This window comes from Triturus cristatus, chromosome 3_2, assembly GCF_964204655.1.
Source record: "Triturus cristatus chromosome 3_2, aTriCri1.1, whole genome shotgun sequence".
Classification (NCBI taxonomy): domain Eukaryota; kingdom Metazoa; phylum Chordata; class Amphibia; order Caudata; family Salamandridae; genus Triturus; species Triturus cristatus.
In genome coordinates, this window is record NC_140584.1 from 59360287 (window position 1) to 59384997 (window position 24711).

General features: G+C 46.9%; 1 protein-coding gene across 1 annotated transcript in view; it reads right to left on the reverse strand.

The window, feature by feature from the left end:
* NCAPD3 (non-SMC condensin II complex subunit D3) overlaps positions 1-24711 on the reverse strand; it is a 1141478-nt gene that overhangs the window by 793444 nt on the left and 323323 nt on the right. The window contains exons 7-11 of the mRNA XM_085646993.1: positions 7835-7922; positions 7060-7193; positions 5955-6027; positions 3755-3880; positions 3381-3633 (exon numbers count right to left, since the gene is read on the reverse strand). Coding sequence (XP_085503119.1) covers positions 3381-3633; positions 3755-3880; positions 5955-6027; positions 7060-7193; positions 7835-7922 — 674 coding nt within the window. The remainder of the gene's footprint in view (positions 1-3380; positions 3634-3754; positions 3881-5954; positions 6028-7059; positions 7194-7834; positions 7923-24711) is intronic.

Consider the following 24711-nt stretch of genomic DNA (forward strand, 5'->3'; position numbering starts at 1 on the left):
GTAGCGATATTACCTTGACCGTCACCGATGGGAGCTGAAGGTCCCGGACCTTAGCCGCCCTTCACACTGCCATAGCAAATGACGCTTCCTCCTCCATAGCCATGGTAGGGGGAAAAAGCATACCAGATTCTGGAAAGGTGTCCAGTCCACTGGCCTCATTCAACTCGTCACACAAGTCCATTTCATGATAAGGCTATTCTTCTAAAGGGTCCAGTGAACCCCTCCCAAACTTCTTACACTCCTAGCCCTTCGGAATAGGGCTCAGGCGATCACCTAGGACCTGTAGGGTCTGTAGGCACTAGTATTGGCGTCGGTCAACGTGGTACTGGCTCTGGGTAGTCAAGAATCAGAATGGGGCTGGCGCCTCTGAGGGGTCACACCGGTGGCAGAGCATCGGCGTTGGGGCCAGTGTGAGGTCGCAATGGGACACCCGGCGCCGGCCAGATCCATGGGGGAACATCAGAGCCGCCAGTGCGTAACACGATGGATCCCCCTCTAAGCCTATGGGGCCCAAAGGAACGCCGGTATGGTTAGGCCGCCCAAATATGAGGCACATGGTGTCAAAACATTCTTTACGTTGGACGGGGATCGCTCTGGCTCCCGGAAAGGCAAAGAAGCGTGGAGCTGACCCAGGCGCAAGTTCTGAAAAACTAGGCCTAGAACGCAGAGGCTCCTCCTTCGCGTTGCCGGACGGATGATGAGACTTCGAAGCATGCTTCAACTTCTTGTGTTTCTTATGGTTCTTACCTGACCCATGCTATGATTGAGTGGAAGGACAAGGACTTGGGACTCCCGGAGTGGTGCCCAGACCACCTTCTCCACCTGGACCGTGAACAAGACCTCCTAGGAGTCGGGCGACATGGTGTTGAGTGCCGGGCTGCAAGTATCTTTAGGGACCGCTCCCTCGAAGCTTTCGGAGCCATGGCCCGGAAATCGGTGCAGGACTTCGAGTTGTGGTCGTGCTCCATTACAGACTTGGAGCGGTGACAGGCGGCGCACAGTTTGTATCTAGAAGTCTTCATAGACATGATGGAAAACGTCTACACACCAAAAAAGGGGGGTGGGGGGGTCGACAAAACATCGAAAACAACATGTCAAAAATTGACAAAGGGTTGTTCTCTTCATGGATCAGCGCTTGACTGGTGTGGTAAGAAAAGAACTGACGTCAGTGCGCCGAGGTGGCACCTATATATGCAGGGGTACTGCTTGAAGAAAAATCTTCCAAATCCAGTCAGACGCCTGGGAAATTCAAAGGTGAAGAATCTGCGGTTAGATGTCTCTATCAGATACATGGTAATTCAATCAAGCAAAGCTTCTAATTTAGTAGTCTGGGCAGCACAAAGGATAGCTTCTTATATGTAGCTGGAGAGCTACTCATTGCAGAAACCTGCACTAGTCCATTGCGCCCTCAGACATACTGGGACCAGGGTAGGGAGGTCAGAAATTTCAGACACTTCTGTGTGGTAACTGTAGACTTTTCTTTCACTTCAAAGCTGGCCCCAGTATAAAACTGGGACCTTCAGACCCACTGTTCAGTTCACTACTGGATCTGCAGAATGAGGACTTCCCTGCTACCTGTGGCCTGCTGTGTACTTAAGAGGAATGCCCTACTGCCGAAAGTCTGCCTTGTGCCCTCAGAGGGCTGTCCTGCTAGCCCAAATCCAAAACCTGGGACTTAGAAAATGATCTGCCAAAACGTGCTAGGAGAACTGAGAGGAGACCGGGACCTACATGCTCGCCGATCAGCCCAGATGTAGCAGGTCAATCTGACTTTGTGGAAGCTCCCACTACATTCTTCTCTGCAGCAGAATACCCTGTTCAGCGGCTCCTCGCTGAACAGTTATCTGGCCTCATGGAGCTCTCATCGGCTACGGCCTGCAGCTTCGTCTCACTGGACATCTTCAACTTCCAAAAAAGCGACTCAGTCTGAAAGTAGAATTCTTCACCGCAACATCATCCAGTGGCACCCCGAAAACTCCTCTAAGGTCCCTTCCGGCTGCCATGCCCCAATGAACTTTACGTTCTCAGACAATTTTCTTCAAAATTTCTTCTAAGTCCAAAGATAAGTGTAGCCCTGACCCAATCCAATTCATGTATCCAAACCGTGCTCCATCGCCATTACCTTTGACTTAGTCCCGGTCTCATAAGATTCGATGTCCATGGTTGCCGCTTTGATATTTTAGGTGCTATTTTTCATTTTAAACTTTGAAAATTCATAACTTCAGTTCTATCGATTGGATTTTTGTCCTTCTGGTGTCACAGTAGTCATTAAAATGTACTCTCTTTTTCAAAATTGGAGTGGGATTTTTCTTGTGTTCGGTTTTCACTTTATTACTGTTTAAGTGATGCATAAATACTATAAATATTGCCTCCAATATTGCCCGACTACGTTTGTACCAAGCTGCCGGAGGGTCAAGCACAGGTTAATTAAGTGACTTTTGGTGGTTCACCCTAACAAGGAATGTGGCTGTTGCTTCAGAAGGGCTTGTATCCCGGTCAATCAACAATCCAATGTCTCACACCAATGCCTTAAAAAACAAATTTAAAAAAAGGAGGACAAATTCAGGTTACCTGGGCAAAATAAGGAGATTTAAGGACTAGAGCTAAAAAAGAAAAAATAACGCAATCTATGTTTGCCATCGTTCATTTTATTGGCCTCTTTAACACGATGAAGGCTTTAAAAAAAAGCATATATGCGGACAGACCAAGACCAAAAGATGTTTTGAATTGGGTTTCAAGTGAATGACCTGGACCGAAAATTTTCTTCCACCCTAGCAGTCAAAAATTGGTTAAAAAATTAGAATACCTGAAATATCCTATTCAGCAAAAAAAAAAATATATATATAGAAAGTTAAGGAGATACAATGACAAAAGCGGGGGGTCTCCCAATGAATAGCTTGCCAGTTGCTCCTGAGTGTAGTCAACCAAATAAACGAGAAGCTTTTGTTTGGTTGAATTAGATAGGGTTTCGGTTTGTGTTTTTTTTTTTTAAGGGTAATTCAGTCTGCGAATGGGAGTCTTATTGCTAATGGTCTTTAAGTGCCAGGGGGCACTGCATATAGCGCTACTCTGACAAGGAGAGACATTCAACATTTAAATGAATAAAAATATTTGCTGATGACCGTGCCTAATGCCCTCAGGTGGTCGCTGGTAGCAATGCTGCATGCAGTAGCCACTAATGGAAACTTGTCCGAAGTGGTCACTATTTTAACACTGATACTTTCTGTTAGAAGCTCAGGATGATTTTATTTAACTGAAGTAATTTCCATGAAATGAAAGGTAGACATCACTTGACTAAAGCCATGTTAGATTAGATTCCTATATGGCGAGTGACAACTTTTCACTTGCAAAATAGCACTGATCAGCAATACTGTACTTACTTCCTTGTAGTAGCTCTTGCACACCCTCTACCGCCGTAGCCACTTTCGTCTCAAGGCACTGGGCCAGGCAGGAGAGTGCTTTGCTGCGCACTGTTGGGGCCTTGTCAGAGCAGCGACCAAATACCATCACCTGCACAAGAAACTTGTGCTGCAGAAACCTCTGCTCCTCCAAAGGAACTGTGTTATCCACTTGTCTCTCTGGAAGCTCCAATAGCGCCACTGCCACTTCTAGAGCAAACACTCTATATGACATCTGTGGAGGAGCAGCAAAGGGCAAGAAGATGATTAATGTCAGAGACACGTATGTATGAAGACGAACTGTAAGCAGACTGGCAATAACTAAGAGGTGGGAAAACACAATGAGCGGAACTTGCCTTACTGTTTCGAGAATACCTGTACAGCCACTGAATAAATGTGGCGTACTCTGCGTTGGGAAACTTGCACAGCAGCTTAACCAAGGCTTCAGCAGCATTTGATCGATGCTCTGATTTATCTGGAAACTAGAAAAGAAATATTAGAAGTGATGTAGCCACAGCTTTCAAAAAAACGCTAACAGTTGTAAAGTCCCATTCCAGAATTAATACAAGATCTTTTACAACAAGGGGGGGGGGGACACAATCACCATGCACTTTATGTCTTCCCACACTTAACTGTGCCTTACCCTTCCTACTACTGACTTAAGCATTAGTGTTTCCAACATTAACAGGTCAAACACCTGTTTGCAACAAATGATCTCCCTAGAACCACCGGGGATAGCAAGCATAGCCTCATTACACTTCTTGAAATCGTGAAACATTATTATGGCTGAATAGCTACTTCTGACATGGAAATTTAGCCCAAGGCCTGTAAATACATAAGACAGAAACAACAAAACACTGTCACATTTATTTAAAAACATATTGTAACTGACTATGCTAAAACTGTACTCTCAGTACTACAACAAACCAAACCTGTTAAGCTGATAACTGTCAAGCAACTGCCCGTTGAGCTTCACAAGTGATCTGTACATTTATTCACATGTTTAACAAGCATCAATGTGTTGGCAATTGGCAAATTTTTTGCCAACATCATAAAAAACTTCATCTAACATTTTGAGTTGGAAGTATATCCCTCTGTATGTTTCAAATTCAAGCCCAGAAATACACTTTCAGGGAGTTAAAACGCATCTCTCATTGATGTTGAGCATTTCTAAGCTAAATAGCAATATCATTTTGTTTGACAAAGGGAATCCCTTTAAATTCAAACCAGTTCTATGCCTATTATTTCAGCAGGTAAATAAAATGTGTGTTTAAGCCTCAAAGGCCTTTTTCACATCAAAGAGAAAGAAGCGTTTGGGTTCCTTCTTGTGACACAGTAATGGAATGGTATCCATCTAGCAGAGCAATGAGATGAAGGGCAGACCCGTGCATAGGGGATTTCCACTATTTATTGTTTGTAAGTGGCATTACTGTCTTTTGCTTAAGTACTGTCCTAATTTTAAAGAATAAAACAAGTTATGTCACGTATTTGGAGACCTGCATCACAATATCACAACATCACAACATTGAACAGTTAGAGATTTATTCCAGAGGCAGGAATGAGAAGTGAACGAAACATGAAACAGAGCTGTTTCTTCTTAAACCAACCGTATTATTTCAAGATATGATCCAATTACTTATCTCTAGTTCTGTGTGAACATTGATGTATTAGTAATCGGAGATCTTTCCTAGCTGCTAAAAATGCTTTTCTTTTACATACTAGAGATCTAAGCTTTAACGTTGAGTCTCTAAACAGCAATTAACCTACAAATTCCGATATATAGTCTACAATGACATCAAATTAAACTGCATCATTAATAAATCCAAAACAAGAGCCTTTAGAAACAAAATGTTTTAAATATGAAATAACTAGTATAATGAACAATATTTACTGCTTAAAAAAGTATAGATTAGCCAGGTTACCTTTACTGTATTGTACTTCTTTGTTATCCACTACTACACAGTACAACAGCCAACTTTAAGAATTCTAGCTTAAGTTGGCCACATCTCCCTTTAACAGCCATAGAAAAATAACTCCATATGTGCCTCAAAGGCTACACTGAAACTGACAAACTATAGCATTACTTTTCAATGCTGAACCCCCAAAGAATCCCCTGGGTTAACCATCCACAACTCTTCACTAACCCTCTCACCTTTATTTCACCTAACAACATTTTTAAAATATAACACACCATGTATTCCACATCCTCCGCAAACTTCAGTTCTGTCACTTTTTTTAATTAAACACCTATATCACAAATTGTAAATAACGTGTAGAGTTTATGAAATTAAAGCAAGTGAATGTTTTAGAAAATATCCTAATGGGATTTTTTTGTTAGCTACTTCAGCAATATTTTAGGTTATTGTGATCCAGACAACATTTCTTGAGTCAATATTCTCACCCAATTCCCACAAGACAGGTCAGAGAATGGGATTCAAAGTTTCTACATAAATACGCTTGTGTGTTATAAGTGTTCTTTAAATCACAGGGGCAGTATTACTTGATGCTTTAAACAATTATTTTTGAACATACAGGTAAAATGCAAGACAACAGTACCTTGGCACAGATATGTTGCAATAAAATGCGATATGCAGGATAGGAGACTTCCTTCAATTCATCAATCAGGAAACTGAAAAAAAGAACACAACTTAAAATCTAATAGGTCAGACAGAGTACTAGAGTTCTACTATAGCATTGCCTCAAATAAAAAATAGATAAAGTTCTTTAATCCCTGCCTTCCAAAGAAGGATTTCTTGACTGATTCAGTTTACTCCAAAATAGATCCTCTACTTCCCCAGGCTGAATGATCAAAACAATTGTTCTCAGAAGTGCTACTTAGAAACCACAGAAAACAAAACTTTTTTGGTTTGCTGCAATTCATAAATCGAAGACAAAAACATAAATTGAGTCTACAAACATCAATCATGTGCAGAGACATTAGTTTTCGCCTTTCCTTCCTGTATGTGCCCATTCAATAACAATCCATGATTTCTGTTGAAAAAACAACTCTGCTCAGGGTAAAATTCGATGCCAAACTTCCTAATGTTCTTCAAACTCTAGCTAGGTATGGCTGTCCACTTCGGAAAGGTTTCTACCCAGGCACATTATAAAATCAATGCCAAATAGTTCCCTTAAATCCAACTAAGTTCTAGACGGGACACTTACTCAATATTGTGCCTCTTTGCAATTAAACCTTTTATGCAACAGTGGGTCTAGTTGCACACAAACGAAAAGGCTTTTAAGCATTGCTATATTCACCCCGAGCTCATAAAAACTAAACCCAGAGTAGTGCTTCTTCATCTAACTGGTAGCTATCACCATTCCAAAGCATTAGAAGTGTCATCATGCCCACAGAATATCTGCTCACACTCCTTAATAAAGAGGTGAAAGTGGGAAGTTTTCCAGCTGCAAAGCAGGTGTTCAAATAAGGAGACATTACCACATTTGAAGCAAGGTACTTGTGTTAGTACCAAGGAGAACTTTGAATGTGTATTCAATATGATTTATTATGTTGCTGAGCATTAATAGCTAAATACTTTTCTCCTGCATGAACCTGCCCCATGACTGTACGTCATTTACTAGGCTATTCTACTTTGTTCGACCTTAATGATTAAGTAAAACAACAGTACATGCAGGTTCTGTCTATGTGAAAACACTTTACCTGACAAAACGTATGGCCTGTTCCCTGGAGTTTTCCACCTGAGCACAAATGTTGAGGAGCACAGGATTGGATCCTTCCCCACAGCGCATCATCAGAATCACACTGAGGATCCGCTGGAACAGGCGGCGTAAGGTCTGGAAGAGATTGCAGGACGTTCACAAAATAAGGCATACAGCATTCTGTCCTCTGATCATGCACCGCTACAGAATTAGTTTGTTAGCAGAAACCATCATCCCAAAGTACACAATAGCAGATCAGAATGGGGTCAAGGGGCCAGAGTTTACAGTCTGCCTCCTGCTACTGCCCTCAGGAGTCACAACAGTCAACAAGTGCCATTCTCTTACAGTAGTACGATGGGTAAAATATAAACCGCAGTAGTAGTTAGGCACAATGAAGCATCCTAACTCAATGTTGCCTCAATTTACGTATCCTAGGAAAAAAAAAGAAGTTTTAGAAAGAGCAGAAAACCAAGGAATAAAGTTACCATTACTGCTAGTTGCCCAATGGAGGCTGCATGTGTTGAAACTTCAGCACTACAGACATCATGTATATAACTGTAAGTTGTGAGCAAACAAGGACCCTCTGTATATATCTCTGGACTAGGTTTATCCAAACAGCACCAGGCTAAAAATAGAAATTCTCCAGTTTTTTTGAACAAGCAAAGTATAACTAAGTTTTAGTGCATTCAGGATAATGGAGTGTAGACCTGAAAAAGGAATATCAAACACCAAAAGAAATGAAGGGAGGGATGGGGGAAAATTGAAAAGGCTCTTACGTGATCCACTTCCCCGTGGAGTGGGAGGCAAAGCAGCCATAGCCCACGATAGGCCAACTCTGGCATATACTTCATCCGGTTCACATCACTATAGAATAACAAAAAAAGATAAATAACTGCCTCTGGTCTAGATTGTATTCTACCAAGCAAGAAAAAAGCTGGGCACCTCAAGGTACAGATATAAAAGGCGTGATGGTAACAATTTTGTATCAGACAGTCAAGCTTTCTTTAAATCACTTGAAAATAATTAATATCAGATGACCAGGGAACTAATAAGATAAGTTACAACCCTGGTCCCTTAATGGACAAAACCAAGACATAAAAACTAATTATCAACAATCTCAAGAATAATATTCCAAGGTAGAATTCGGTTGAAAATCAAACACATCAGATGAAATCAATAACGGGATAAAACTTATTGTGTTTTTAATGTTTTTTTTTTAAACGTAACACTAAATTAATTTGAAAATTAAATTTCTCTAATTATTAACAGGACCTCAGTAGTCATGGATACCACTGCCAAGCCGTAGCAAACTCCAATGTCCCAGGTGCGGGCACCCCGGGACATAACTGGAGCCGTACCAGGGGGAGGGGGGCAAGGGGGGTGAGGAGGTTTCGATGGGGTGCGGTACACTGGAACAAGCAGGGCTCCTGGTATGGGGCTGCGCGCCCCCCCCCTTCCATCTTGTATATATCTCCTGCGAGCTTGTGGTCCCCAGAACCGGGGGTCCGCAAGGGACCAACTTAATAAGTGTATGTGTGCCCCCCTCCCATTATGGCATTGCCCCGGGGAGGTGGTGATCCCCGGCAGCGAGGGTCCACGAGGCCCCACCCATTTTCTTTAAATCAGCCCCACGGTAGTGGTGGCCCCACCCGCATTAATAACAGACCGGGGGAGGTGGAGGTCCCCGGAGCTTTAATTAGCCCTGGGAGGGAGGACCTGTGCGCCTCCCTCTTACATACATTATATGCCCCCAAGACAAGGCCCACCCGGAGTTTATTGTAAAGCAAGCATGGGAGCCCTCGCGTTCTTTTGTCACGATTTCGCAAATAATGTGATTTTGCAGCAAATATATATTTATTTTAATGGTTTTATGCCGAGGCGGGATCCCAGGGGGACCCCAAGACCATGGCTTGGGTGTCAGGATAATCCTACTCTGCCCCCTTTTATTTATTTGCACTTTTTTTGAAGGGGGGGGGGAATACTCGGCTTGAAGCAGAGTCCCAAGATGACTGGCAATACTTCCTGGTTAAAGTGATGGCAGTCTATCAAAGCAGTGCATTTCTCTGCACAATCTCATAATTTTAAACTTAAATTTCTCAAAAACTACAGAACGGATTTACACCAAATAAGCAAAAGGCACTTCCTTGAAACAACATCTACCTCCCTGCCAAATTTGGTGTAAGTCCTTTCAGCGATTCAGGCTGTAGGTGTTGCAAAAGGTACCTATATGAATTAACATTGCCCAAAGGCACCCTTATTTCGCGGCCCATATTCTCTGTCCCCCACTGCACGGATCACCCTCAAACTTTCTGTGACACCCGAAGCCTACATCAACACTTTTTTGGGAAAATTTCATGAAGATTGGCCAAAAGACACCAAAATTATAGCCAAGACAAAAAATGCTTTTCCAATATAAACTAGGTTCTAACTATAACTACACACTGGCAACTGTCAGTAGGAGACAGATAGTTATATTATATATCATATACAACTCTTTAGCAGGAAAACCATGACCCTGGCAGAGGCTCCACAGAGCCGAAACGCAGTAGACCATAGCTGCTATAAAAGAGCTTTTATCAATCACATCCTGGGGTACCCGTTTTGTCCTGCAAAGGAGTTAGATTGCTTATGGCCAGAGGGGCTTGCACCCGTAACAAAAGCACCGACACAATGGTGGAAGCACCCATCTTCTACAAAGACTGTTGGGGGTTATATAATATTTTTAATTATAACCTGGCATGCAAAGGGGAAGGCAGGTAGAACAGTAAGGAATCTGCAGGTAGATATAGTATCCACAAGCAAGAGTGTTACCAAAAGTAAGTCATTTTCCTTCTTTCATTCTGATGGATACTTCTACCTGCAGATTCCTCATCTTTTGAATAGATTCTCATCACTATCCTCGTCACCAGGAGGTAGGTGCATGGTCAGTTATACGAAGAACTCCTGGAGCACCGAATGAGCGAAGTGACCTTCCCTACTCCTTCAGAATCCAGACAATATAGCTTTGCCATGTGAAGGGACGCTCAGGCTGCACAGGATTGTCCCATTATGGACTGCCTTGCCCTTCATCTTTCCAATGTAACCCACAAAGAGCAGGTTGTCCAGCCTGAATTCGTGGGTCCTGTCCACATAGAAGCTGACATCTCTCTTGGGTTCAACACAGTGAAGTCTTTCTTCCTCCTTCGTTGTGTGAAGGAGGGTAGAACACTGGAAGTTTAACTGACTGAGCTAGATGGAAAGGGGTACAAACCTTTAGCAGGATGGCAGCCCTGGTTCTCATCAGCAGCTTGTCTAGGAAGAAAGAAGTAAATGGAGATTTCACAGCAAAGGCTTGTATTTCACCAACACGTCTAGCTGACGTAAAAGTGATTAAACTGACCATCATAAAAACTAGCAATCGTAAATGAGCAACGCATCAAATGGGGAAAACATAAGGATTGTGAGAACTAGGTTGAGGTCCCATTGGGACATGACAAAAATTAGTAGGGAAACACTGGTTTAGAAACTGATGAGAGTACAGAGCTCAGGAAAGAATCTATGGTGCAGAAAAATGGAACTGGCATCACCACGGAGCCAGGAACACTTTATGGCTCCAGTGAAGTCAATCAATCAACACTAATATAGCGCAGCTTATCACACAAGAGGGTTTCCAGGTACTCAAGGCATTGCATGTGATGCCCAGGTAGAGCCAGCACCCCCTACTCTCATGAGAGAGCTATTAAATATTCTCTGGTTTCAGATTGATGCATGGGATTTCAAGTGGTGAGGAATCTGCAGGCATTAGTATCCATCAGAAATCATATAAATCTTGATAAATTAGAATATATGTACACATATATATATATATATATATATGTCACAAATAGCAAATATGAGTAAAATAACTAGCTGACGTTTTGTAAATCGATAAAATGTAAAAACAGAGCCATGTCAAGAATAGGTTTGTCCCAGCTACAACTCTCCACCCACCTCCCCATCATATCCAGTTTACTGTGCTATACTTTAACTGGACCCTACCTAAAGACACAGCAATGTTTTATGTAGCACCTGGTTTTTTAAATGCTCCTGCTCTAGTAGAAATTCTCTGCAAAATGCTCCACTGTGCCTTGGTGCAGGGTCATGGTAAAAATGTTTATATTTCATCAATTTTGCTGCGAGAAAAGTCTAACATGCTATGGAAAAGCCAACAGGTCTGACATTGGCAAGCTGGTACAAATTAGTTTTTTTATTGTAGGCATGTGTCACAAAAAAAAAATATGCTCCTGCCTAAACATGGTAGTCAAGGGCATGCAATAAAAAAAATGTACATTTAAACAAAATTCCCCACCATGTATAACTTTAATCCGTTCAGTGAAGAGGAGGAAACATTCACAAGGATGAAAACGATTCGTCCAACTGTGGGACTGGGGAAAACGTCTGAGCTTGCCAGAGGTTTTTAACAACACTTTTCAAATGTAAATGTACTCACAATGCCCGAGAAATGGTCCAGTAGGACATCCTCGAACAGCCCTCAACTCACTAACAAGCGAGAAAAGAGTTGCTTTGGCAGCTGTAGACTGAATTATTTACAGTCACATTGCCGGTCAGGAGCCAAATTCCACCCCAAGTAGGGCTCCTGTCAAGCAGTCAGCATGCGAAAGACGGTTACTGAGCCTAAGTAGGCTTCCATGGGAAGGCGTTTGGAAAGATTCACACAGCCACCCGCACAATATCAGACAATCAAAGTTTAGCCTTAATTTCTTTTCATAGAGAGATCATAGTACGAACAGACTACTCTCCACCCAAGCATAAGGGTCTGCCTATAAACCCTCCACACTTCTGTACTACACTGACACAAGACCGCACAAAAGGAAGTTACACAGTGCTAGGTGGGCCAGTCAAAGTGTGCCACTCTATGAAGATTAAGGTCTACCTTTAGACTTCCATGAAGCAAAGCAGATTTGCATTTGGACAAGGGGAGCTACATTTCAGCAGCTTCCCTTGTCCAAAAGCAATGCCGGCTACCGCAGGAGGCGGGAACCGTCTGGGACCGCGGGGGCATTGGGGCGCCCCCCGCGGTCCCCTACGAAAGGGCAGGCCCCGGGGATGGGGTCCCTGGGGCAGAAATCGGCCTCTGTAGGGGAGGGCGGGGGGCCCCCTTCCCATTTAAAAACATCAAAAGTGGCAGGCCCAGGGGGATGGGGACCCCAGGGCCCAGAAAATAGGGAGAGGAGGGGGGCCACACAGCTCCCCTTATAACCCAAAAAAAAGAAAAAAAATAGCAGGTATCTCACCAGAGGCCCTGCCCCCTCCCTGCACCACACTGCAAACGCGCCTCCTGGCGCATTGTGGAATCAGGTCCCCTAGATCCTTAAGGGTCCTTAGGGGCCAACTAGCCCACCAGGTATCTCCAGTAAGCCCCATACAGTGGGATTGCTGAGAGGTGGTCCGAGGCCACGCCTCTTTTTACTCCACTCTGCAAATGCACCTCTTTGCGCACTACTGGTGGGGCGATGAGGTCCACATGTGTCCTGAGGACCTCAGGACTAAAGAGGACTTCATCCCCCGAGCAGCAGTGCGCCAGGAGGCGCGTTTGCAGAGTGGTGTAAAGAGGGGGCGTGGCCTCGCGCAGCAATCCAGCTGTGTGGGTCTTACTGGAAGTACCTGGTGGGCTAGTTGGCCCCAGAGACCCTTAAGATTCAAGGGGACTTAATCCGCCAACCAAGAACGTGCCAGGAGGCGCGTTTGTAGAGCGGTGGAGAAAGGGGGCGTGGCCTGTGTCCACCTGTCAGCAATACCACTATCTGGGGCATACTGGAGGTATCAGGTAGGCTAGTTGCCCCCTAAGGACCCCCAGCACTGAAAGGGGACTTTAATCCCCACCCAAGATAGCGCCAGGGAGTGCGTTGGCAGAGTGGTAGGGGAAAAGGGCACAGCCTGCTGTGACAACTTAGCAATCCCGCTGTGTGGGACTTACTGAAGGTAATAGGAGGCGTAGTTGGCCCCGAAGGTTGACCCCAGCAGTGGGATTGCTAAGAGGTCTTCGGAGGCCTCACTCACCTTTCTCCACCACTCTGCAAACGCACATATTGGCACAGTACTGGTTGGGGGATGAAGTCCACTTTACTCCTGAGGGACTTTGGCGGCCACGTAGCCCTCCTGGTATCTCCTGTAAGTCCTACGCTGTGGAATTCCTGAGCGCTAGTCAGAGGCTCAAGCCCCTTTCTGCACCACTCTAAGGCGACTACTACCTTATAGTAAGAAATTAACATCGTTTTCTGGAAGAAATCGCAAGTTTTTCCCTTGACATCGGTGGCGGTCAAATTCCCACTGGACTATCCGCTTGCATGGTGTGACACAGATTTGAGATATTTGGGGATTCAGATTTCGGGAGATAGAGATAAAATGGTCCGCCTAAATTACGGCACTGCCGTGAGTCGTCTTACTGACAAAGTCACACGTTGGATTGCCTTGCCCCTGTCAATGGCGGGTAGAGCTACATTGATTAAGATGGTGATATTGCCACTGTTTTTATACCTATTCCTCAATCTCCCTTACCACCCGGGACGGTTCTTCTTTAAAACACTGCGCTCTGAGCTTATGCGCCTATTTTGGGGCAGGAGGCCACGGATCCAGTGGAAGGTGCTTACCGGGCCCGCAGTGAGGGGGGGATTTGACATCCCGGATTTTGAGCTATATCATGCCTGCGCCCAAGCCCACTACGCCTACTATTGGATGTACCCGCCGGCATGCATGCCACAGGTAGCGGCGGAGCACTGGCTGGCGGACCTGATTCCCCTAGATGGAATGATACATGCACACTCTTGCTCTCGACACACTGCGCCAACTACACTCACGAGTACGGTGGATGCATGGCAATACGTTATGAAGATCCTGGGGGTATCGATCCTCTACTCCCCGAATATACCTCGGACGTATCACCCCCGGCTGTCACTGCTGCAGGAAACAGGTTTCAGACAACTATGCGCCCGAGTGGGCAGACGAACCTGGGAAGACCTGTTTTGTAGTGGTACATTTTGTACGTCCACCCAATTTTTTGGTGCCGCACAACCCACCCCTTTAGAAATGTTTTTGTATATAAGATTGCGACAGGGCATGCGGGCCATTCTCCCGAGCTTTCCGCGGGAGCCGGAGGTACTAAAGCCACTGTACCAGATGTTACAGAGTGAGAGTCCTGGGCACCTGCCTGGTGTCCGGCTTGTACCGAACGATACGAGCGGAAGGCGAGATCCCTCATAGCAAAGCGCGAATACACTGGACGGCTGACTTGAACAGGGACATTACGGATGAACAATGGCGCTACTGCGGAAATCTCAGCTAGTGCCAGGTTACATATCATCCATTATAAATTTTTGCAGCGTATGTACTGTACCCCGGCAGGGATGTGCCGCTTTGGGCTACGGGATACAGACCGATGCGATAGGTGTGGTGGAATGGGAGCTGGGTTCCTGCATCTAGCCTGGGAGTGCCCGAGGGTGAAGGAATATTGGGGACAAATTTTTGAAGCGCTCTCTGTGATGACGGACTTACCGATAGACTGTGACCCCTTAGTCGCGCTGTTAGGCTACACTAGGCAAATCCCAAAAGCACGTCGCCGATATATCTCGCTTTCGCTGCTATTAGCGAAATGCAGGGTGGCCTGCAGATGGGGTAGAGGGCGGGCCCCTAAATTTAAGGAATGGCTGGAAGACCTGGTGTACTGTCAGGAACAACTTACAATCTATGCGGAGACGTTGCCCTGCACTTCAAGACCAAGAGACATATGGGGTCCTCTAACGCAGTACTTGCAGGCTCGTGCTGTTGGGTCTCCCCTGAATGGTCCGATAGCAGCAGGGAGCAATGGTAGAGTCTCCCCCCTGTAGCATACTGCTGTCTTGAAACCAGGAGAAGAGATACTGCTTTCTCGCCTTATGGCAGCGGGAGGGGGTATGATATGAGAATGGACTGATCTAGCTAATAGGCAATATAATGTGTACCTAGGGCTAACTAATTAACTCACCTGAAGAGCTGGTGTCAATAGGAACTACACAGGGATATGCCGTATATCTGGTTAGGAACTAGCCGACACGAATAATGTGCTCCACAGGACGTACCCGTACATGCTATTGGACATTTAAGGGAATACTACCAGCGATTGCGGACATGTCCTAATGTCTTCCTGCTTCTGTAATTGTGTATATGGTGCTCACACAATTTGTATATGTTGCTCTGTCTATATACTGCATGAATTCTTTTTGCATTGAAAATTACAAATAAAATAAAAAAATAAAAAATACCTTATAGTAAGAAATTAGCATTTAAAAAACCTTAAAAATCCACTGAAAGGGGGGAGGAGCCTAGCGCGCAACCAAGATGGACGCGTAGGCACAGGGCTCCCGGGACCCTCGCGGCCTCCCACGTCTATCCTGGCTATAATCCTGTTATTCTGAAGGAATACTACTGGTAAACCGAAGCGGAGGTGATTCCCGTTTGCGGGACTTAAATCTGACTTTGGGAACTCGACTTATCCTCTGCTCCAGAAAGAGGCCTACTCCGTGGCGCCACCCCGGACTTGGGTTGGCACTGTCCCCGAGCTCCAATTGAACAACAACGGCACTAGGGTCTTGGGCTGGCATCCCTCCCCTGGTTTCACTTTCGTTTTCGACTTTCCTCTACGAGTCTGGTGGCAGGCGCTCACAGTCGCCCGGAGTTTTGACCGAACTGTAGCGGTCGAGTGGCATTGACACGGGGGCTGCCCACCAGTCAGGTGGACTCCCCAGGGTGAGTGCTGCGTCTACCAAGTGTACTGGATCTGCCCTCCCTGCTGAGTGATGACGACCCGGCTGGACGGCGACAAGCACAAGTCTAGAGCTCCCCGGAGGGGTAGCTACGTGCAAGCGAACAACATGGACCGCTATGCCCAGCAGAAGGGATCTCCCAGATCGAGTGGACCTTCAGACACAGCCAAGGAGGGCCCGTCACCCTCGACGGAATTGACACTACAAGACGTCATGGGTGCCATCGACGCCATGAAGGCCTCGGTCGGCCAGCAATTTGACTCGCTGGCCCACAAGCTGGACACCGTGTTGATCGATATCAACTTACTTAAGGCTGATCTGTCGAAAACTAGTGAGAAGGTCAAGTCACTCGATCTTACGTCATCTGGCCTCAAGACGGATATCTCGGATCTGCAGACGGAGATCCGTAGTTTGCGGGCCCTCAGCGACCTCTCTGCAAAGAGACTGGAGGATTTTGAAAGCAGGGCCCGGCGGAATAACGTACGTATTATCGGTGTGCCGGAGCGGTCTGAGGATGGGCCGGTCGATCTCTTTGTGGAAGATCTGATCCTGACCAAATTAGCGCCGAAAGGCCTCAGCAAATTCTTCACGGTGGAGCGGGCACACAGAGTCCCCAGGGGCCGGCCGAGGCCTGGGGCCCCACCGCGACCTATCATTGCCAGGATATTCAACTTCAGGGACCGTGACGCAATCCTGCAGGCCTCCCGTGTGCATGGCCCGACGAAATATGACAATGCGGATATCAGTTTCTATCCTGACTTTACGCAATCGGTGCAAAAACAGCGAATGGGCTTCATGACTGTCAAGCGGCGGCTGAGGGACATGGGCTTGAAGTACTCTATGCTTTTCCCGGCCAAGTTACGCATTGAATTGGAAGAACGGACTCATTTTTTCGACCGGCCCGAGGCGGTTGAGGACTGGCTTGACACCTTGCACCGTCGGCACGGCGGGGAGGAACGAGCTGCGGACGTGGATGGTGGATCAGCAGACCAAGGGTGAACGAATGACTAGTGGTTCCTTGACAATTTTGGGCTCACCCCCGCCTTGGGTTTGATGTACTGGTTTTTCTTTTCTAGGACTTCATTACCCTTCCTCCATCATTGGGAGGCTGCAGGGTATCTGGTGGGACTCTTCCTCCTCGGGAGGGGTTTTCTTCTTTCTTTCTGTAGAGTAGGTTCATGGGGGGGAGACAGGCACACTGCGAGTTGGGGTGGCTTAATGGTCTTGTGCAGGGGTGCAGGGTGGGGGGGTTTGTAGCGGGAGTTGGGGGGGTGGTGGTAGGAGTGTTGTTTTTGTGTGGTGTTCGTTTTGTACCGGGCAATCAGTGTGCTGATTTTAGCTCTCATCGTGGGTGGGGTGTCCGTTGCTGTGGGGATGGGGGGGTAGGGGATTGTGCATTTTAACATGGAATGTAAATGGTTTGGGGGACCGATTGAAGCGAGGGGTGGTGCTACAATATTTGAAACGTCACTCTCCTGATGTGGTTCTGTTGCAGGAGACGCATTTGGTGGGACACTCATGCCATGCTATGAATAGAAAGGGCTACCGTTTGGTGGCCCACTCTGGTTTTACAACCGGCTCCAGAGGGATGGGCATTTTGGTTCGATCCTCTCTCCCGCTGGAAATTGATGAGGTAATACATGATGACCTGGGGCGCTACGTGGTGTTGGTGGGCCGGTGGGAAGGACAGACTTGGTGTTTGGTTTCAGTTTATGTTCCCCCGGGGTTGCAAACCACTACCTTTGCGGACTTGGGAGGGTTGCTGCTTGGGCTCCCGGAGGGCCTCCTGCTGGTGGGTGGTGACTTCAATTCTGTGGTGTCGGGTAGAGAGGATCGGCACCCTCCCAGAGACCTCCCCGGGGCGCACTCTTGGCTTGGTGGCTTTATCGACACTATGGGGCTTGTGGACTGTTGGAGATCAATGCATCCGGGGCTCGCCCAATTTACATTTCACTCTGGCATCCACGGCTCCTTATCTAGATTGGACTATGTGCTGATGCCGGCCGCCCAAGCCCAAATGATCGGGGAGGTCAGACATCTGGCCCGGGGCATCACTGACCATTCCCCGGTCCTGCTCCACTTAGATGTGGCCATGGGGGCAGAGGGGAGGGTGGCCCCGATTAATCCCTGGTATTTGTATGACCCCACGACTCGTGCCCTTTTGGTTAAGTCTCTGGACCGCTATTTCGAGGAAAATCAGGGTTCGGTCTCCTCGGCCGTAACGTTGTGGGAGGCTTTCAAGGTGGTCATCCGTGGGCAGGCCCTATCTTTGATCTCCCATGCTAAGAGGCGTAAAACTGAGGAGGTGGTGCGCCTGGAATCGGACATAACTGACTTGGAAGAAGATCTCGGGCGGGGGGTCACACGGGACAAACTCCACGCCCTTGGCCTGAAGCAAGCGGATTACAAGGCGTTGGTTACGGATGCCGCTAAGCTCGCTAGTAGGGAGCAACAGGGGCGCTTGTATGATGTTGGTGATAAGGCTGGAAGGTTGATTGCATGGTTGGAGAGGAAAGAACGAGCGAGTCGTGTGGTCCCAGTGATTGTGCGTGCTGATGGTGTGAGTGTTACGGATCCGAGGGAGATTGTGGGCTGCTTTGCGGACCATTTGCGGGACGTCTACTCTCCGGTCTCAGAGAGGCCAGAAGAGGACTCTTGCCAATTGTTGCGAGATATTGCTTTGCCGTGCCTTTCGGTCAATGATAAAAAACTGCTGGACGCGGCGCTCACAAACGATGAGATAGCGTCGGCGATTCGCTCGGTCCGTTCAGGAAAGGCTCTCGGCCCGAACGGCCTTCCGATCGAGCTTTACAAGCTTCGTCCGGATAAGTTGGCGCCCCATCTCCGCGAGATGTTTCTTGCATCCCGAGAGGCCGGCGCCCTGCCGCGTGATCAGCGTCTAGCGACCATTGTGGTGCTCCATAAAGAGGGCAAACCGCGTGATTGCTGTGCATCTTATAGGCCCATCTCACTTCTAAACGCTGAACCTAAGATTCTCGCTAAAGTGCTCGCTAATCGTCTGATTAAAGTCATCGGTGACCTGGTACATCCGGACCAGTCTGGTTTTATTCCGCATCGCAACACCGCGCTGAACCTGCGGCGCCTCCATGGAGTCCTCGCGAGAGTGGACTCTATTCGGGAGCCTGCCATTTTGGCGTCACTGGACGCCACGATGGCGTTTGACACGCTGGAATGGCCGTATCTCTGGGCGGCACTGGCTAGGTTTGGTTTTGGACCTGGGTTCATTGGATGGGTGAAGTTGTTATACGTGGAACCACTGGCGCAGGTGGTGGTGAATGGCAGAGTCTCTGCCCCCTTTTTGCTTGGCAGGGGCACGCGGCAGGGTTGCCCCCTGTCCCCGCTTCTCTTTGCTCTTGCGTTGGAGCCCCTGGCGGCGTGGCTCCGGTGGGAGCCCTCCATCACGGGTATTCGGTGGACACCGACGTTTGAGGATCGCGTATCACTCTACGCAGATGATATTTTGCTCTATCTCACATCCCCGCGGAAATCGTTGATAGTGCTATTTGATGTACTGAACTCCTTCGGTCACAATTCGGGGCTTGTCATTAATTGGGTGAAATCCTGTGTTTATGTGCTGGTTGGCGACCCCCCCTCTTCTCCCGCGTGGCTGTCCGATTCAGATTTCACACTCTGGATTTAAATATCTGGGTATCCACGTGTCCCTCGATCCGGCGGTCCGTTATGCTCTGAATCTGTTGCCCCCGCTCCAGCGACTGCGGGCCGATGTAGCTCGCTGGCGTAGGCTCCCGCTATCGCCGCTTGGCCGGGCAGCCTTATTCAAAATGATGTCTCTTCCACGCTTTTTGTATGCATTGCAGAATACGCTGGACGTGGTGCCCGCCCGATACTTTAGTGAGGTAGAGAGCTTACAGAGGCAGCTAGTTTGGGATGGGAGGCCGCGCATTGCTCTCGCTAAACTGACCCTACCATGGTATGATGGTGGCATAGCCCTCCCTGATATTAGACGATATTATTGGGCGTCCCAGTTGGTGGCGGTGAATCATGGGACGTACGGCCCGGCGTTGAACCCTGCGTACGAGATGGATAAGCTACTGTTGCCGGGCAGAGACTTCAATAGGGCGCTTTACTCTACGAAGGGAAGTGCTAAATTGACCGGTCCTACGAAAATCGCGGTGCGCGCCTGGCATTGCGCCACCGCTGCTACGGGATGGACGGGCCGTCTGTCTCGTGCGACTCCACTGTATGCGTCGGATGCGTTGGGAGGTCTATGGCGCTCGAAAGGCTTTGAGAGGTGGGATTTGATCGGAATTAGTCGTGTGGGGGATCTTTGGACGAAGGGCACTTTTAAATCGTTTGAAGCTCTTCAGACGGAATATAAGCTGAGCGATAGGGAATTCTTTCGTTATGCGCAGATGCGCCATGCGCTACTTTCCGCTTTCCCGGATCCTGCAGCTGTCCCCGAAGCCTCCCCGTTGGAAGATCGTTTGCTTGATGGTTACTTGCGGGATAGTACTATCTCCCTGATCTATAAAAAACTGATTAACACTCGAGCGGACCTCCTCACGCATTTGCGAGAGGACTGGGTCGCTGATGGCCTAGAGTTGGATGATGAGGATTGGGTCGCGGCCATAGCCTCACCGAGGGAGGTGGCTATACCGGCTCGCCTTCGATTTGTGCAGTTGAAGATACTACATAGGGTCTATGTCACCGGTCCCCGCTTGCTTCACATGGGTTACACAGATGATGGTCTATGTCGGCGTGGTTGTGGCTTGCTTGGTACTTTTCTTCATATTCTGTGGGAGTGCCCGAAGGTGATGCGTTTCTGGACTGGTGTACATGCAGTGATGGAGGAGGTTACGGGTGTGGCGCTGCTCCCTGAGGCTCGGCGATGTGTGTTGAATGTATGGGAGCCGACTGACTGCGATGTGGCACAAGAACGTTGGGTGACTTTGGGCAACATGATCGCTAAAAGGGACATTGCGCAGCTCTGGGGGTCCGGCCGGCCCCCCACAGTTGCGAAATGGAAAGAAAACATGGATTGGTGCATGTTCCGTGAGAAGACGGTGTACGTGGCCAGAGGCAAGCCTAGGGCGTGGAGTAAGGTGTGGGGTCCCTGGAATTCCTATCGGGGGAATATCTGCGCCCCCCCCTTGGTGGTCGCACCGGACGTAACGATGTCCCCTTGACTTTGAGGTTCCTGGTCGCTTTGCGGGATTGATGCCCGCCCCTCTCCTGGCCCCCCCCTGCCCCCTTTATCACACGAACATCTGTGTAATTGGCTGAACTGTCGCTGTTGTCCCCCGCCCATGAGAGAGCAAGTCCCTATTCATGGAGTTCTTTCGCCTGGTATAAGTTTCTTTTTGTTGTTTTCTTTATAAAATAGTTAATAAGAAACCTTTCTGCAGTACTATGTCCAGTTGTGGGCGGCTGTAGCCGTTATGTGTGCAGCTTGCTCCGATTCTTGTGACTACTGTATTATTGTCTTACATTAGCGGCCGGCCCATGCGGTTGTAGGCCCATGACTGTGAATATTCGATGTGTAAATAAAGGTTTTCAAAAAAAAAAATCCACTGAAAAAAACATAGGTTTCAGGGACGTTATAGTTGGAAATTAGCATTTTAAAACCTTGGGAATTCACTGACAAAAACACAGATTTCAAGGACGTTCTAGTTAGTTGGACATTTAATTCGTACAAAACCAGATCAATTCGGCCATTATAGTTAGTTGAGCTAACTATAACTAGCGGACCTGCAATGCACGGCTGATGACGTCACATAACATCACTCATGACATGGGTCAGTGACATCACTGATGACATATCAAATGATATCACTGATGACATCATCCACATAATATCTGATGCAGCTCCTCACACCCTAATATAACCTTTGATACACCCACTCTAAAATACAGGCAGGCATTCTCGAAAACATAGACACATCAATACCAGTTAGTACATACCCACTTATTGATTCATAGGTCTACACACACATCCACTCACTAACCCATACAGTCACTCACACACGCAATGACTCATCAATACAGGCACGAATATATGCACTCAAACCTGTACAGACACCCACACACCGCCACTCACCCACAGAGTTACTCAAACACCTAGACAGTCAACTAAAGAATCAATAACGCTGCCATTAAGTCACCTATACAGTTATACGCACACCACCTCACTTATTCATGCAGATTGTAACACATAGTTACTCTCTCCTACAATCACTGACAAGCACACAATCCATACAGCCACTCTCACAATCACTCACTCACATTTAGTCACTTATATACACCAACACTCATATATACTGCCTTTCACATATGTAGTTACTTACACATATACCAAAGAGACATCCATTCACATTTACCAACACAGCTACATGCAGTCTGTCACCCATACAGCCCCTCGCAGACGCACTCATGAACCCATACACCCAGTGAATCACCCACTCACTCACTCATCCATTTAGGGAGTCACACACACCCTCACCCACACAGACACTCAGGTACCCATACAGGTACTCAGACAACTAATCACTAACCCATGCAGCCACTTACACACCAACTCACAGACTGATGTAGACATTCACAAAGAATAGTCACCCACCCATGTATTCACTAAGACATGTTTACTCGCTCAATTATACAGTAAGTCACACACCCACTTAATTATCAATTCAGACATTGATACGCCCACTCATTTCTCAATACACCTTGGCGTATACATATATAGATTAAACTTTTTTTTAAATTCAGTTACTGGAAGGTGTCATCAGTGATGTCATCATTGATGTCATTTGAGATGTCATCAGTGATGTAATCAGTGAGGTCCCTGACCAGGTTATGAATGATGTAATATGTGACATCATCAGCAGTACATTGCCGGACGAGAGTTATAGTTAGCTCAACTAAGTATAACGGACGAATTTCTCAGATTTTGTACGAATGAAACGTCCAACTAACTAGAACGTCCCTGAATCCTGTACTTTTTTCAGTGAATTTCCAAGGTTTTTTAAATGCTAATTTATAACTATAATGTCCCTGAAACCTCCTACACAACGAGCAGGTCCTGAGCACCTACAGGACATCAAGCGCGATTGGAGCGCTGTGACCTGTTGGAATGACACAAATTATGTGGGGCTTCAACTTTGTGAGTATGCAACGAGCCTTTTAGGATATTGAACTTTTAAAATACTGAGCAGGCACCCACTATGGACTATGAACTAAAAAGACCAAGATGCACCTGTTTGACACGCCCACTGAGGCAGGACTATTTCAACCGCTGTGAGTACAGCGTCATCGTTTGCTGCCTGTTGTATAATAGCCAGAGCCAGTGAACAAGGGCAAATGTGCCTCAAATGCGTATGGCAATGTGTTGGCAAGATAATTTTCGCTGTGGAAAACAACGCTGAATATCCTGCAGTCTTCCAACAATAAAGGAATAATTTGCACAACGCATGTGGCGCCTTCACTTGGGGAGCACCCTTTTCGTTTGGATTTATGGCAGCCTTGCTCTGGTCGCGAAGGTGCCCTCCTGCACAACGAGCAGGTCCTGAGCGCCTAAAGGAAATCAAGCACGATTGGAGAGCTGTGACCTGTTGGAATGACACAAATTATGTGGGGCTTCAACTTTGTGAGTATGTAGCGAGCCTATTAGGATATTGAACTTTTAAAATACTGAGCAGGCACCCACTATGGACTATGAACTAAAAAGACCAAGATGCACCTGTTTGACACGCCCACTGAGGCAGGACTATTTCAACCGCTGTGAGTACAGCGTCATCGTTTGTTGCCTGTTGTATAATAGCTAGAGCCAGTGAACAAGGGCAAATGTGCCTGAAATGCGTATGGCAATGTGTTGGCAAGATAATTTTCGCTGTGGAAAACAACGCTGATATCCTGCAGTCTTCCAACCATAAAGGAATAATTTGCACAACGCATGTGGCGCCTTCACTTGGGGAGCACCCTTTTTGTTTGGAGATATGGAGATGTATATATATATAATATGTCTAAAAAAATGGGAAAAAATAAGAAATGAAGTCATACACTAGCACTTTAACAAAGATATGCAGATCCATAACTCCTTCAAGTGGGCGGTGCAATCCTCCACGGCCGTAACAACTCTGTTGAAATACAATTCCAAAGGTGCCCTAATTTTGAGGACGCTACTCCTCGAAAGACAGTTCACTGAAAATTTATTGTCAAACCAGCACTTGCATTCTGAGATAAAATCCATTCCAATCCCTGACGCGTTTCGTAGCTGCCCACTTGAAGGAGATATGGGTCTGCAGTTTGGAATTCTGCCAAGCTAAACGCAGCACGGAAGACTCATAATTTTAACCGGACTTTCGGTCTGAGGTCCACTAGAGGGTATTGACATTGCAATTACGAGCAGCTAAATAATCTGTCAGCAAACTGCCCCCTTTGGAGGGTAAAGATTTGGCACCAAACGAGTACTCAAACTCCCAGCATGCATGGATAAATTCTACTCTCTTGGGAGGACCACAGGAGGTCAATTAATTGTTGGCATGCATAAAGGAGCAAATGCGTGTTGTGCGCAGCCGTGACTGAAAGCTTCCCTATGATTAAGGGGCAGTGGTTCCGAAACGCTTCAGGAATTTGAATGGATTTTATCTCTGAATGCAAGTGCCGATTTGACAATAAATGTTCAGTGAACTGTCTTTCGTGGAGTAGAGTCCTCAAAATGAGGACACCTTTTGGGAAGGGGTCTCGGTCTCTCTCTCCTTCTCCTGTAACTCCAGTTCTCTCATAGGGCTTCTTTAGATATATCTTATTAAGTGGGATTTTTCACCTTTCTTCACAAAGGCCTGCAAAGACACTTAAGAGACCGAGAGACAATAATTCAGCCTAAATAAATAGGCTAC